This window comes from Taurulus bubalis (genome assembly GCF_910589615.1).
Source record: "Taurulus bubalis genome assembly, chromosome: 15".
NCBI classification, from domain to species: Eukaryota; Metazoa; Chordata; class Actinopteri; order Perciformes; family Cottidae; genus Taurulus; species Taurulus bubalis.
The window spans coordinates 12,968,564-12,984,493 of record NC_136603.1 but is presented as its reverse complement, the minus strand read 5'-3'; the positions used below and the strand labels follow the sequence as shown (position 1 = coordinate 12,984,493).

The window sequence follows — 15,930 nt, the reverse complement described above, 5'->3', positions numbered from 1 at the left end:
CTGGTGTGCAATAGCTTTGGCATGCGTCAGTGAAACTTAAGAGACACAAGGATGTACAGATGCTTTCAAAAGTGTTTATTTTGAAATCATGACCAGAAAAATAATTAAATGTATTTATTGTAATAAATCATTCAAACTGTTTGTTTCTACTGTGTGAAAAGTACATTCTCAGTTTTGACACCAAAACTTTGAGATTCTTCAGGCAACAAAACAATCTCCATTCAGATCCTGTCAACATACATCACTAAGCAGTTACAGCATACGTGATCATCTTCTGAGGCATTGAGGATAGTTCAACTATGTCCAGTCTAACCAGCTGCACTGAATAAGTGAAAACCGGTGCAGTGTAGACCAATATAGAAAGTAGAAAGACATCTGGATTTTGGACTTTTCAGTATTTTACAAACAAGACTAAAAGGAACGGAGATGACAACATGATTCTAAAGTTATAAGAAGTTTTTAAAGATGTGATTGCTTTACTACAACTTTGGTGGAAATGGAACTCAGCTATTTGGATTCAGGAACTCAAAAATAAGGCTCATTATGGGCCCCAAGTGAAGACGGGTAGGATTTTACAATCAAAATTAAAGTTTAAGGCATCTGGTTTATAAAAAAAAAAAAAAGGACAACTGGTTTGTGTTTTGTGAATATGGCTTCATGTTAGTGTTTGAGGTTGTGTTAATCCAAGGAAGGCTGGTGACAGTCCAGCTAACTGAGAAGGCAGATTTGTCTAAGAAATCCAAAGATGTCCATACTTCTTCACGATCAAAAATTCATAATTTCCCCCCCCCGGTCATGTTTTCACATCTTTTCCTTCCATCAAAAACAGGGCTGATGTTAACAAGCGCGCCACTGGTCCCATAAACATCGCCTCCGTGGCGAGTAGATCAGGCAGCCAGGCGCTGAGCTGCCAGCTCCTCTGCATCATCTCTGTTCTCGTTGATCTCTGCCAGCGTGCGAACAAAACGGGTCCACTCATCGTTACGTGGAACCGCAGTTTGCTGTGGGGGAGGTGCACAACAGAATAATCAGAATAACATCTGAATTACAGAAATGCCCTACATACTTCTTAATAGACGATGGCTCAATCTAATTCTCAAACCATTCGAGTCCACGAGCAATATGCAATTAATCACTGAGGCTGAATCATGTCTGCAACAACATGACTGGGTAATTATGACTAAAAAACACTCAGTAGAAACTTGGTGTTAAAAAGCAGAGTCATCCTTGCTCACCTCTCCAACATCATACACAAGAACTCGTCCATCAGAGTCTCCCACAGCGATCTCTTTGCCAGAATGAGCCCATCTGACCCGGTTGAGAGCCGGGTTACCCTCCACTGTGGCGCTGGCGGTAGGAACCTAAAACAACAACACCATGAAATACCAATTAGAAGGGCGGGAACACGGTCTGCAATCTCTATGCTGCTTCCACTCAAATTCTATTCAGTAATACAAAGTGGAGAGATGTTTGAGATTAGAGTGTGGCTATACGGATGTGTGTGCTGTTGGTAGGACGATAATACCTCGGTGTCGTTGTTGAGGTTCCACAGGTCCAGATGACCCACTCCGTCCACACAAGCAAACAGAGCAGGGTGAGTCGGAGACCACATGACATCATATACGTAATCCGAGTTATCTTCAAATGAGTAGAGCGGTTTGTTGTTCTGCAGACATATTTGAGGGGAAACAAACATGATTTTAGAGTTTCGATTTTGAAGATATCCCCACGTAATATACAGACATGAACAAATATACTTATTCAATATTAAATTCAAAATGTTATAATATTTTCAGGTTAGAACTTTTAATAGACGTTAGCGGCGAGGCTCGAAGGATGGCTGCACCACTTTGGTCCAAAGTCAAAGCGTCTTGAGAAATATGTTATGGTTTGGCACTCGGGTTGTAACGTTATATGAGCTGTTACACATCTACAGTATATATTGGTTGTTAATGATAATAGGATGTTATTTAAAAGCTACATGCTTCAATTTTTATAACATGCTTAAGTTACATGACTTTTTATGATTGGAATTCTATTCAAATTCCTGTGACTAATAATAATAATAATAATTGGATTATTAAACCATGATATTTCTATCTGGATATCTGAGACTGTACCATGAAAATCTCATTATCTCAGTATCACCCTCTAATGGGCAAACCATTTGACACGGACCGTTATATTCCACACTTATCATTTAAACTCATCTAAACTTTTCATTTAGTGCCACCATGAGGTCAAAACATTCATATCAGTGTGTTGTGTTGAATGCCATTTGCACTGCTAACTAACACGGTAAACATTCTCTAATGAACATTAGCATGTTAGCCTTGGCTGAGCTCCATGCAGGAGTCCGCAGACATCATCCTCTCAGAGCTTTTAGTGGCTGTTAAGACTCTTATGCTTGTTAAATTAGAGGGAACAAATTACTTATTCAGGCTGAACAGTCTAAAATTAACATAACAAGAAACTATAGTGCAGTTAGAAATGAACAAAAGCGGGATTATATGGAACCATGTAGAGGCACAAGACACACAGAGGGGGGAAACCTCTTCCAACACACAGATAGGTTTTTGCAGCAAGATCCAATAATCCTGAGGTTTTGTAGAACTGCTCTAACCTTGGTGCTCCACAGCTTGACAGTCCAGTCAAAAGAGGAGGTGACAAACAGGTGGGAGAAGTCCAGGGGCCCTGCAGCTGTGTGGCAGTTGATCCCTGTGATGGGCCCATGGTGGCCCTCAAACATCTCACTGATGCCCGCTTTACTGTGGAGCACACAGAAGATGAAGTGGAGAGTGAGTGCTAACGTACTCACTGATTAAATTGAGCACGAGACATTTTATTTCCAAAAGCAGGTGAAGCTGAGTAGCGACCTTCAGTTGTGATAATGTTTGAAGATGCATTTCATGAAGGGAACAAAACAAAACGTTTCAATCATTTGGGCATTATTAAGCATGAGAGACAGCAACAGCCACAGATGGATGTCTGATGGAGGTATTTACACTAATCATTTACTTATATCATGTGATTACCAGCAGGATGGTAAAAGTGCCTGCACCCGCTCAACCACATGTTGCAGAGCCGTTTCCCAACTAAGGATCTGATAATTAACGCAGAGAGGTAAATACTCAGCATGAGTGATGCTTATGCATTATTAACTGCGAAGAGAGTATCATACCATTGTAAATGAGGTGGAAAATTATTCCCCCAATTACAGAGGTGATTCTGCTGTGCAAAACCTAGCATCCATCCCCTCTCTGCGGTCTCTGGGTATACTGCAGGACATTTACTGTGGGGCTCACACGCTTCTCAGTGGCAGCTCTGATTTAAGCCACATTTATTTGCTTCTTTACCAGGGACCAACCGCCACGAGAGAAGCCCCGGTGTCTTAAATGAGAACATTGTGGGATGCACTACGGTTTTAATTCTCCCCGGGAAGACCGTGTGTAAACAAACTCTCTCACCTAGAGAAACATATAGAGGAGGGAAAAAAAGGACAGAGAAAAAAATATTTGTTTCCTTTGCATGTGTGCCCTGTTTATGTTGAGCGACCTTTACAAACACAACTGACAAGCGGAAAAGAAAAACAGGATAACTGGGCAGGAGTGAAACCTCAAACAGCAGAAGATCAAGTGTTGGATTTGCATTGCACTGGGAAGTGAGTGGGCTATATTTATTTGACACTCGGTTCGAGGTGGGCCTAACAAGCCGCCTCAGTTTCCTGGCGGTGTTCGGGAGGGACGCCGGGGACCGCGGTTTGCTTATGAACACACCTTCCATGACGACACGACATGTAGACGGAGCCGTCCTCGCTGCCCACCACGAAATTGTTGACATCTCCGAGAGGGAAAGACATGGAGGTGACAGCTACAGCTTTGGACTGCTTGAACACCAGCTCCATGCTGTCCTGTGGAGGAGAGGGAACATGGAAAAACATCTTTAACAAGCTCCCTGCTCAAGCTTTATGTTAACACACACTCTGCCAAGCACAACCTATAAAAATCCCTTCACAGTTTATTAATGCATAATCTAAATTCAACTAGCACTTTATAAAAAAAATTGAAGTTTGACATTGAGGTCTTGGCAGCTCAGATGAAATGACACAGCTAGCAAAGTTAATTTCCTTGAAAGTGAAAAATGAGCCACGGGGAATACCAAACGGGAATGCTAAAACGAAGGAGTCCGGCCAAAATGTTTGACATTTAACTTCAAGGGGTGGAATGTGAGACTGAAGAGACAGAAAGTACACATTATGTAAAACATGTGCTCAAAGCTTGAAAATGTGACATAATATTAGCATTGCAATTCAATTTTATGGTTATATCTTTAACCTCCGAGTCATTTATGTTATTCAGAAATATTTCTCTGACCACCCATGGAAGAAAAACACAGCATGTGTTACCTGTGGCTGGGAGAGCATGTCCAGACTCCAGGAGCAAATCTTGCCATCAGTGGAGATGCTAATCAGGTTGTGGGCGTTCTGGGTGCCAACCACATTGACGCAGTATACAGGGTGCTGCAAAAAGAAAGGAGGGAGACATTTTACTCTTCTGCTGTATTGGCATGACGTATCAGCCCACTGTGCCGGTTGTCCCGTGTACCGTGTGTGCTGCTGCCGACAGGGGAGTCCTCTGCACCGGGGTCCTCTTGTTGCTCCTGTTGTCCCACAGTACAATCTGCCCCGAGTATGTGCCCCCAACCACAACGTTGGGGTGGAACTTGGCAAACGCGGCCGACATAACGGCAGACTGTCAGAAAGCGGGGAAAATAGAGAAAGGGATAGTCAATTTTTAGCTTCTCCAGTGATGAATGAGAGCATGTTTGTAGTGAGACAGCCCGGCGACAGGTCTCTAGAAATACCATCACGTCCAATCAAAAAAGCAAGAATGCATCCAAGCCCAAGAGAGGTGCGGATTCAACTTTATGGAGGATGTTGTTTGTGCTACTGTTTGTTGAACTGTAATGTGTTATACTAACTGGTGTTTCTATTATTTTGTCCAACCCATTTATAATAACGAGGGTAGCCTCACCTCTCTAAAACATCACTACATTATAACCTTCATGCAGGACCGCTGCATTAGACTGCATTAGTTTCAGCTCGGTGTGCCTAATAAACTGGAAGCTGAGTGTAACAATGCAGATGCAAATAATACAGAACTTAATTAATTTACTCAGTCCAGTATACTAAACAATACAAGCATTTCAAATTAGTTCATGGTGACAATGAATGGAAACATAAACAAATGTAGAGTAAAAAAAGTAAGTAAAAAAACGTGAACCTGTTGTTTTCCTTCTTCATCTCAAAGTCAGAAAACTGTTCTGTGCAAAACAAACCTCGAGGCTGGTCATCAAGACAATTACCAATGTCTGGATAATCACTTTATCGTGTATCATATTACTTGAGTTTGTTTTTAAGGTGGCCTACACGCACTCAAAGCTTCACCTGGCACACTCTTACCTCAATAGTTTTTCTAATAGGGACCTTTCTTGACAAAAATTGTGACACGTTTCAGGAGATTTTCACGAGTCGACTTTGAGGCAAGGAGAAAACCTCATTCACACTTCTGTTCAGTTTTATTCATCTGAGCAATACGCCTACACCGACATCCGCTCTGGCGGCAACAACATGTGGTTCTACTCAACTTGTCTTGGTGAAGGAGCCTCAGGGCAGGCATTATAATAATGCTGGCAGAGCGGAGGAGCGGTGCTGCTCACCCTGCTAGCTCTTCTGAACACAGGGCCCTTGTTTGGATGCACATGATAACCAGCCCTGCCCCACACACTTAATCCCGCTGCAGTGCTCGGGTTCCATATAATTCCTGCACCACAGGTCTTCTCCTGCGCCCCACAAACATGTGTTTACGGATAGATGTGGTGGAGGTGGATAACAGTACGGTGAACTCGGGGAGAAGGAGAGACGAGGGGAACAGAAAGGGGCCGGTTAGCGTTGTTCCATGCTTGTCATGGAAGAAGCCCCCCGTGAGGATGTGGGGAGAGAGGTGGGAGAAAGAAGCAGAGAGATTTTTTGCTTTGGGTACCTGACAGTGGAAGACGTACTCCGGTGTAGCCTTCTTGTACTTCATGTTCCACACTAAGGCCACGCCATCTGGCTCGTGAGGCGCTTCATCATTGTTGTTGTATGAGGCAAGTAGCAGTTCAGGATACTGGTGACAGAAAAAAAAAGCCCAAATGAATGTCGGGGGTGAGGCAGACATGCCCCCCAGGCTTGGCTCCATGTGGAAAAGACTCGCCTGCTCTGTGTGGTGCTTCTGAATGCCTTAAAGAATGAGTAACCTTTTCTCAAGATGTACGGCTTCTTTAATTAGCCCTACTGCCCTTAAGAACTTCGGCAAATTGCATTTTTTGTTTCTTTCTAATTTTAACCAAAAACTACGGTTCTGAAAGTGCTCAGAGGAACAGTGGTCAACGAAAACAAAGCAGGCCATTGAGAACCTAAAAGCCACTGAAGCACATAAAAGCACGCCAGAGAATCACTACAGAAACACGACCCAGAAGTAAACAAACCATTAACCTCTGCTGCTTCGAATACCTGACGTGAGATTTACAGTTTGTGAATTCTGAATTTCAAAAGACAAGGGTATGAATATCGCTCTGACCTGGTAAATACTGAGAACAAAGAGTTGGTGTTCAATCACTGTCAAAAGTCATTGCTGAATCATGCAATAAATGACCTTAGACACCGGAGGAAACAAATCATTATGGGCCCTGACTGAGTGACAATGTGTGGGACATAACGTACTTTTCCTGAGGGATTTGTGGCGAAAAGTAAATGCTGTCAAACTCAAGCTATGTAATCATAAAGCATTATGGCTGTGCAAAGTTAAGTTGTTTCAACAGCCAATTAGCAACACTTATCCACATAATGACTTTTATTTTAACACAATTAACACATTTTTAGGAGTGACATTTTGATAATTGCAAACAACTTCCAAATGCTGCTCTGAGAATTTTTTTCAACTGTTGGTTAAATTACAAAAAGTTGTTGAAAAGAAAATGACCTGGGTGGACCAGTCCAGGCAGGTGACGACACGATGCTTGGACCAGCGCTCATCCAAGAACTGCCTGTTGAGGGAGAGCTTTGTTCCGGCCTGGATTTCACTGGGGAAACCAAAGCACCACAAATCAATAAAAACACGTCTTCAAAAACCAATTACCATGTTTTTTTTTGTTGTGTTAAACACTAATTGTTTTATTATTACCCCTCCTTTTCCTCCAAGTCACGGCCGCTGTAGTCAAAGAAGAGGTCCACGTGCTCCGATAGAGCCCGCTCAATAATGCGAGTGCTATGGTCGAAGAAATCCACAAACTCTTCGGAGTGCAGGATCTGGAGTTTTTCCTCTTCTGTCAGCTCGTAGGGGGCTGCTGCAAATAAAAACAACACAAACTGAAATGTAGTACGGATCCCTGCTGCTTATTGCCTTTATGATATTGCACGCTGCTACAACTATTATAAAACTCCCTGAAGTGGCTGCATTTGTATTGCAAGTACGGTATGCATCATCAGTGTTAGTGAAGTACCTTCCTCCTCCACTTTCTGGTCCGCTTTCTCAGTCTGAGTCTCCATGACTGGTTGAGGTGCAGCACGTTCTTCCTCTTCTTCTTCTTCATCTGTTGATCAGAAAGTACACCATGGTAAACACTGGGAAATACACAGTTAGGTTGTGCACGCCATGTCTCTGAATCAACATATTCCTACGCAGAAAATTCAGTTTAGATTTTTTTTTTTTTTTATCAATTTTGTCAAATGTAAATGGGGGATACAATTTAATTCTAAGCAACCGCTTACATACAAGGCTCAATAATGCCTTCCAGATAAACGTTTCATACCTTTTGGTCACTACGTCTTTCACCTCTATTATTTCCTCTTTTCAATAAAAGCTCCACACAGTGATTATGGGGACAGCGAGAGTCTGATTTTGTTTCTCTGCCTTACATTTGTTTGGTTTGTCAGCACAATGTCGCCTTTCAAAAAAAGAACCTGCTCGTCTAAAGCAGGGACGTTTGCCATTTGTGTTAAAGGGACACAGCGCAGCGGGTGTCTTGTTGTCATAGGGACCCCTGTCTTTTCCAACTGTTAATGAGACTCTAGCCATTCAATGGAAGGTCTAGCTGTCAGTGTAGCCGTTTCCTCTGTGTCCCAGTGGCAGGTTGCCCCCTTCTAGGCCACAGGGCAGCGGGGCAGAGGGTGTGGAGCAGCTGCCCGGGCCCGTCCCATTGGTCTGGCCAGATGACGGCATGGTGCAAAAGCAGATGGTGATGCTGGGATTGTCTTGTGCTCTTCAGAGGTGGCATGGGGATGGCACAGAGGTTTTACGCCTGGCTGCCCCAAGACAAGCTTCTCCCTGAACAGCAAGCCTGTGCAATTACCATCCTAGCAGGAGGTCCTGCAACTCCTATTCAACCTCAGAGAATGTACAACAAAATACAGGGCAGACCAGCTGGCAAACTGCACACCGGTTCTACCTCAAAGAAGATGAACGCGCTTTTTCAAAACACACATTTCCTAGAGACGGTATATAGCCTACGCTTTCAATGCAAAAAAAATAATAGTCAAAAGCAGGACAAAACTGATTCATGAGGAGACGGGAAATACTCGCCTGGTTCCTACAAGCATTTATCTTGGTATGAGCCTTATAGTTAATCTGAGATGACAGCACCGCATGCCAGAATGTCCTTCCTACGGAGATAATCTAAATGATAATGTCATCTGTCACTTTGTCCACAAAGTGATTTATCCCCTTTCTCAGACGGAGGTTTGAGGAAGAAGGTTATTGGGTACACTGATGAGTTTACAGAACTGGGTTGATGACACAAACCATTTCGATGTACAGCCATACTCTGCAACCAACAGGAGAAGGTTAAAATCATTCCTTTCAAGGGCCTCAATCAGGCTTAAAGGAAAACAGTAATCACTGTCTTTCAGCTAGTCCCGGCCGTGCTCGTCAGCCCTTTCCCTGGTGAGGCAGCCAGAGCAATCAACCTGCCCGGCATTAGGAGCGGATAGACAATCTGAAAATAAAGGGTATAATGCACCTGCCAGCCAAAATGGCCATTTGGAGAAAAGCTAGTGATCCTGGTGACCCTGCTGGGGATGTGTATTGGGGGGGGGGTTTGCGGGGTAGTAGCACTGATGGGTTGTGGCGGGAGGGGGGAGGGGGAGTTGCATTTAACAGAATTCACCCGGATCACCGATGTCCCATACACTGACACCTCCTCTCAAAGCAGGCTCAATTATGGCTTTTGTACCACTTAAGAAATAAAAGCTTTTTTGAGGGGGGGGAGCCGGAAAGTGGGGGGTTGGTGGTTGTGGCTCAATGGACAATATATTAATGCAAACATGGTATGCGCCCAGCAATGTTCAAAGTATATTCCTCCCTCTGCAGGTGTTTTTCACTTTCTATATGTCCCCAGCACAATAAGGGTCAGACTACAGCACGTGCAGGGTTTTGTCTCTGCCTGCTTGTACAAAGGCCAATAGCCACAGAAAACAAAACTACCAACACATTCACACACAAATATGTGCACTATAATTTCTTGTTTTTTCAGAAAATAGTCATTCTAGCCACAGTTTACTAAATGCACTGCAAAAACTGGGATCAACCATCTTCTCAGGGCGCACACCATCTACATTTGTGGTTGTGTGTCACAGTGTAGCACATTATAAATGGCTGCAAAAAACAGATTTTTGTCAATCTGATAACACTCTTCAAGACTTAGTCATCTGTGAAAAAGAAGTGTATTGTTCTCAACTCCTACAACATGCTTACACGTCCAGAAGAAAATGTCAATCACAGATAATATACAAACACATAATATTGTCAAATGAAATGGAGAACAAAAAGCAGGTTGTAAAAGGTGCAAATACTCAAACTATACACTCATAAAATGAAGAATACACCAAATTTTCCATTTGAATGATTAGCTACCGAATGACAGCGACAGATCTTATTAAGCAGTTCTTATTATCGAGTGCATAAAAGCTGACCACAATTACAAGTGACACTTCAAACAAGAAGGCCATCAAGGGCTTTTGTGATAAAAGGTTTTGACCTGCCTCTTAATTCAGAGTGATTAAAACAATCACATTCAATTACATTTTAGATTTACTGCTCTGCATACTCCTATTCCTGACCAGCCTTTTTACACGCTGCACCAGACCAAGCCCTCCACACACCAACACCACCCCACCCTCCAACAATATCTTATTCCATAATTACAGCCTATTGTTGAAGAGTGCATACTGATGCTGCACATTACCTACTAGTACAGTCTGAGTATACTCAGGCACCGGCACAGAAATTCACCAATCTGATGACTTAAATCAACACATTTCCTGAAACGACCTACAGATGGAATAGACTAATTCAAGTCTGAAGAAAAGTGCTTCTATACTTTCCCATGGACACAAACGTGGCAAATAAAGATGAACTAATATCAGTCATACAGATCTTGAGAGGAGATTTCAGAGCACACTGGACTAACAAACACCGTCCAATTCATGACGCAATACTGTCCGCATTAATAACAAACACATCATGTCACTCTATGATGAGTTCTCCTCGACTGTTCATGGGGTTTTCTTTGGGTCAATAGGGCAGGTGACATTAAATCTTAAATCTTTTACTCCTTTTTTAGAGATGTCTTGCACACACTGTGGGGGACCCTCGGTGTGCAGCAGACAGGGCACGGCGGCCGCTCCCTCTAATGCCACCGCCTGCTGACCTTGAGAGTGCTGCGCCATTGCCTCCTTTTGACAACACGATAAATCGCTCAATCAGAGAACAGGCCCGACGCCACCCCACACATCAGAAATGCACCAAGGGGAGCAAGCTGGGAAGGGGATGCCGTCTCATAGAGTGCCAGAAGTGATGGTGTGAAAATGCACAATGTCACTGAGTGTGTTTTGTTATGTGCCTGTTCGGTGAAGGGAGAAGACAGGGAAGCGAGGGAGTTGATGAAATGATTACATAGTGGCAGAGAGGGGAAGGGGGCCTTGTGTTGAACAGCTGGCAGAAACCATCGTTGTTTAACACAGTTTTACAATGCCCAGTAGAGTCCAGAGTAAAGAGCAGTGAGGAACAGAGGGATGCTCTTCATCCTTCACTAGCTCTGCTCATAGTTTTCCACAAAATCACACAATTTCATCCTGCTCGTACTGCTTGCCACCTCACGATTTACTGCACATCACCTGAAGGGACAACAATCAACAATCTGAATGCTGTTTTAAATCCTAACCAGGCTTTAAAAGATGCTTAAAAAGAGGTGCCAGCTGATGCAAACAAATTGAACAAATGGCTAAAAAGACAGGAACATTCCAAGAGTTGTAGCTGGGAGGTTTTGTAGAATAGTTTATTTAAAAATAAAAATAAACTAATTAGGGTTTCAGTCGGGCAGATTATACAAGAACAAGCAGCATACCCACAAGTCTTGCATATTTTATGGAGCATGTGTTCAACATGTGGTGTTAGTAGCAGCGCGTCATATCTTTCCCCTAAATCGCATTTCTCCTTCCTGTCATTGGTCGTGTCATCCTGCTCATTAGTTATACCAAAGCGGAGTTGCTTGTGAGGTTCAGGGTTTTTCTGAATTTAATCTCTCCTTTGACTTCTTGTGTTTCCTGGGCCTCAGTTTTCCTTTACTTTCATCTCAAATCAAATCTCCTCCACTTGTTATTTACTTCCGGTACACAGCCCACAACACCCGTAAGGAATATTTTTTTTGACAAAAAGGTGGACAATTCTTGCAGCAAAACAAAACTTGTGTTCGCAAAGAAGCGTTGTCCATTTTTTAAGATTAACATATGTAATAATGTCTGAGAATCACCTTCTTTTGGCTGAGTCATGACAGGTGTCTGGGTCTCTTTTGTGTAGGACACAGTCTCATGTGGAGGGAAGTCCACTTGTGTGACTTTGGCCATTCCCAGTTTTGGAGTTCCACGCCTAAAAGCACAGAACAACTCAAACTTTGCACAACTCAATATCACCACAAAACTGTAATGAATTTGACAAGTAAAAAAACAAACATACAAAACAGTCATTCTGCTATCATCCTCGTCTGATTTTCTCCTCCTTACAAGTCAAAGTAAGTAAGTAAATGAGTGTTTCTTGGGATGGCAGAGACTTCGGATTAGTGTAGCAAACCAGTGTGAATCAATTAAAAGGTTTTGTCTGACCATTCTTGCATGCACGACTTGAAGGTTTTCCTGGACTGCATTAACCGAATAATGACTTTGGAAGACAAAGTAGTCATGCCATAGAGAGAAGGAAACATGACCAGGAAAGGAGAGAAGAGAGTGTCCAGTACCCCAGCTCAGAATCAGAGTGAAGTTGAAGAGTGGACGGGTCAGAGTCCCAGTGCAGAGTCCTGGTTAGTGTCACAGCAACAAGGCAGCATTAGTGAGAGAGAAGAGCGAACACAAATGAGGAGAGGAAATACAGTTAGCATTATGGCACACAACATGCGGATTGGATCCTACGTCGCAAATCTATTACATCTCCATGTTATCAAAACAAACTTAAAACTGGATATTTTTTGTTTGTTTTTCAGTTCAAGCTTGAATCTGCCTGCACAGCGCTCAGAGATGGAAGAACGTATCTGCTTAAAATGCATGGACACACAGCCTCTCAGAGTGAGATGACACAGAGTGTGCTGCCTGCGGGGCTGATACACACTGAACTGTGTCACACCAAAGGCTCAGAGTGTTGTGCAGACAGAGAGGCAGCGAGAGAGAGAACCCTCAGGGAGAAAACATGACCTCCATGTGTGTAGGAAATGGCAATGCTGGCGAGGGAAATGAGTCAACACGTAGAGGGAACAGCTCCCTGGGCCTGATGGGACACTGGGGGAGCTTGAATTTCAGCCCAGGGAAGGGGGTCTAATTAGGGGTTAAGAAGTCCCCCAGGCATCACAACAGCCTGCTGTTTTATTGTTAATTTAGGATCGTCCTAATTCAATGGCACACAAATTAAATAAACATGCACTCAGTTGGCATAAACTTGACTTTATTCACAGTAATGGTATGAGACTTTCCAATGGATTTTAGCTCAGTTGTGCCTCATGCAATCATGCTATGTATATATATATATATATATATATATATATATATATATATATATATATATATATATATATATATATATATATATATATATATATATACACACACACACACAGACAACCAACTTTCTGAGAAAGCATAAAAAGCTCAATAAAGCACCAAGCATTTAAACCTATTCTTCAGGTGGAGAAATAACCACTAGTTATTCATAAAGAGGGATATTGACATTGTTCCACACTTGTAATGTACTAGAAGCTGGGAAGAAATGTTGTTATTCAATCTGTTGCTGAGGAGTGTGATAGTGTGTGATCGTGTGTGTGTCTGTGGGCGTGTGTGTACCTGGGTCCCACGGCACCATCAGAGTCTTGGCTCCCTGCCTCACTTGGTGTGCCCGCAGATTTGGTAGTTGGAGAGATGGGAGGAGGGGCTACATAACGAGACAGATAATAACCATCTGTTACAGTCACAACAAAGTACAAAATGCATCCAAGCTGAATGATATCCATCCTTTAATGTAGATTTTATGACGGCTACATTTAAATGAGCGTGCTATGTGTGTAAAGACTTGATATTAGTAGCAAAACAAGTTCAATCAGGTACAAACTTGAGCTGTGGCAAGATCCACACATATTGGGGAAGAATCTTTAATAACACAACTGCACTGACTTGGTCTTTATCAATGTATTTCTTTCATTTGTGTTTCTAGTTTGTCTGCATCCTGCGAGACTTCTTATGGATCTCTTCTGCCACCTGTTGTTAGCAAAGTGTCAGTGCCCTAACAATCCCACTGAACTCTATAAACCAATAGTATTACAGTCTATACCAGTGTAGCACATATTTATAAATATGTGTTTCTTTTCAGTGCTTCCCCTTGTCCCAGTGTTTATGGATATTTAAATAATTGTAACCTCAAGAGGACTATGGGGTTAAAATATTGGCTTTTAGCTGAGGGTGTTTGCATCCACACTAGATGGACAGTATGAATTCATTGCATTTTATATATTAGTCCTATTTTTAGGGTACAGAAAGTAATAAAAGAAGTATTTTTCCTATGGTTACATAAGTTAAAAGCAGATATCACAGTAGCAGTATGTATAATTCACCAACTGGTAATGTAAAACTTACCAACAGGGGTATCTGAGGTTATGCCCATGCTCTGTAGAATAGCATCAGCCTCACGTCTTTTTTTCTCCAGGTCAGAATCATTCTGGTGATGTACAGCCTCTTTCACTTGGTCCACCTGAAAACAGAGCAACATGTCATTCATTCAATCTCTAAATATCCACAATACATTACAATGCAACAAACTATATCCAATTTAAACTTAAGAAAATAGATTTATGGAAAAAGAAAACACCCGGGATCTGGACTTAATCTAATGCCTCTGACTGAAAAACGTACAAACAAAATTAAGTGTTCAGGAGAGAATTTGCATTAAGAATTTGTTAATTGATGAATAGTTTTGCAATGCTCACTCTGAGCCATGGTTTTGATGCTGTTTGTTCTTCATGTTAAGTTTGCATTCAACATCAGAGATTAAAACATTAAACGTTAACCATACCGCTTGCTTCTTGCGCTCCTCCTCCTTCCTTTTCTTCTCCTCTCTGATTTGTGCCAGGCGTTGTTTCTTCCTTTCAAGCTCGGCTTTCAGCTCACTTTTGTCCGACATGATGCCACAGCTGTATACAAATGACATATTTAAATTTTCATTCAAATGTTCATGCTCCATTAAGAACACATTAAAACATATTGCATTTTAAATTAAGTATATCCGACAACAAACAAGCATTAAGGGCGTCCTGGTGGTGGAGGGGTCTCCTTGTATTTGCACTGTCAACTGACCAAAGTGTTTCCTGACAGGTGATGCTCTCAGCTTCAGCACCACCTTGCATAGCAATGGAGACAGCTAGCTACCCAGCTGTTAACGTGACCATCCACCACTGTTTTCTGTCTTCTCTGCAGCTGAGTGCGTTAAACACTCTCGGCTGCATTAAACTTGATTAAACCCATAGCTGCCCGGTCATCGTCCGCTCGCCGACCGAGAGCCGCACCCTGCTGTTGGTACAACTGTCCACACCCCGTTAGCTTAGCATGGGGTTATCCTGTCACTCAGTCACTTGTTTCTGGCCCTTATCAGCTTGATGTACACGCGTTCAAACAACAAGCCTGCTCTGCGTTGATGTAGTGTTTTATTATACTAATCGCACCGTAGTTTAATGGAAAACACGCAAAGTTAGCCTACGATCGGCCTCGGCCGCCCCTTATAAACACGGGCTTGCAGAGCTAGCTAGCTTAGCGATGCTCGTTGTACGACACGTACTTACTGATTGAACCACGCGCAGTTTAATCTAATTTAATCAATAAAAATGTATTTCAGATCAGATCAAATGTAACGTTCACAACCCAACCCACCCTGTATTGTTCGAGCTGGGGCTTCGCTTTATCGTTAGCGGCTCGCTAGTTGACGTTAACCCGGACGTCGGTCCGCAGTGATGTCATACTGTCAGCTCGACTCTCTGAATAAAGCAAGTCGGGCTACAAACACAACAATACATGTTACAAGTGTGTGATAGTACAGCTAATGCGCCATTGATGTAGATTACAAACCTTGAAGCAGGTTTTCGACCCGACACCAAAATGCCTATAAAACAGTCAAAACAAATGGGCTGCCGACACAAATACAGGAGCCGGGAAGAGCCAAAAAGAAGCACTTCGCTTTTGACGTAACTGTGCTGCTGTCATCTGAGGTCAAATATGGAGAATCAAATGGAAAGGCTTTAGCTTGATGGATAAGACTTATGTTAGTGGTTCATCTTGTAACTGAAAGTTCAATAATACACTGTGGTCAT

At 42.6% G+C, this 15,930-nt stretch overlaps 1 protein-coding gene across 3 annotated transcripts; it reads right to left on the bottom strand.

Moving 5' to 3' along the window:
• Positions 1 to 54: 54 nt before the first annotated feature.
• Positions 55 to 15,717, bottom strand: dync1i2a (dynein, cytoplasmic 1, intermediate chain 2a; the record flags this gene model as incomplete). Of its 3 annotated transcripts, none has more annotated exons than XM_079230409.1 (16): positions 55 to 1,001; positions 1,236 to 1,361; positions 1,526 to 1,666; positions 2,624 to 2,768; positions 3,777 to 3,910; positions 4,406 to 4,519; positions 4,605 to 4,751; positions 6,042 to 6,167; positions 7,023 to 7,122; positions 7,224 to 7,386; positions 7,543 to 7,632; positions 11,848 to 11,963; positions 13,421 to 13,508; positions 14,207 to 14,321; positions 14,643 to 14,760; positions 15,689 to 15,717. In XM_079230409.1, the coding sequence occupies 15 exons, from the start codon at positions 14,748 to 14,750 to the stop codon at positions 888 to 890; spliced, it is 1,827 nt and encodes a 608-aa protein (XP_079086535.1). In that variant the 3' UTR covers positions 55 to 887. The 3 variants fall into 3 exon arrangements, with proteins under 3 accessions (XP_079086535.1, XP_079086536.1, XP_079086537.1); XM_079230410.1 differs by having other exon boundaries at positions 7,224 to 7,383; XM_079230411.1 differs by lacking the exons at positions 13,421 to 13,508; positions 14,207 to 14,321; positions 14,643 to 14,760; positions 15,689 to 15,717 and adding an exon at positions 12,051 to 12,061.
• Positions 15,718 to 15,930: the final 213 nt, after the last annotated feature.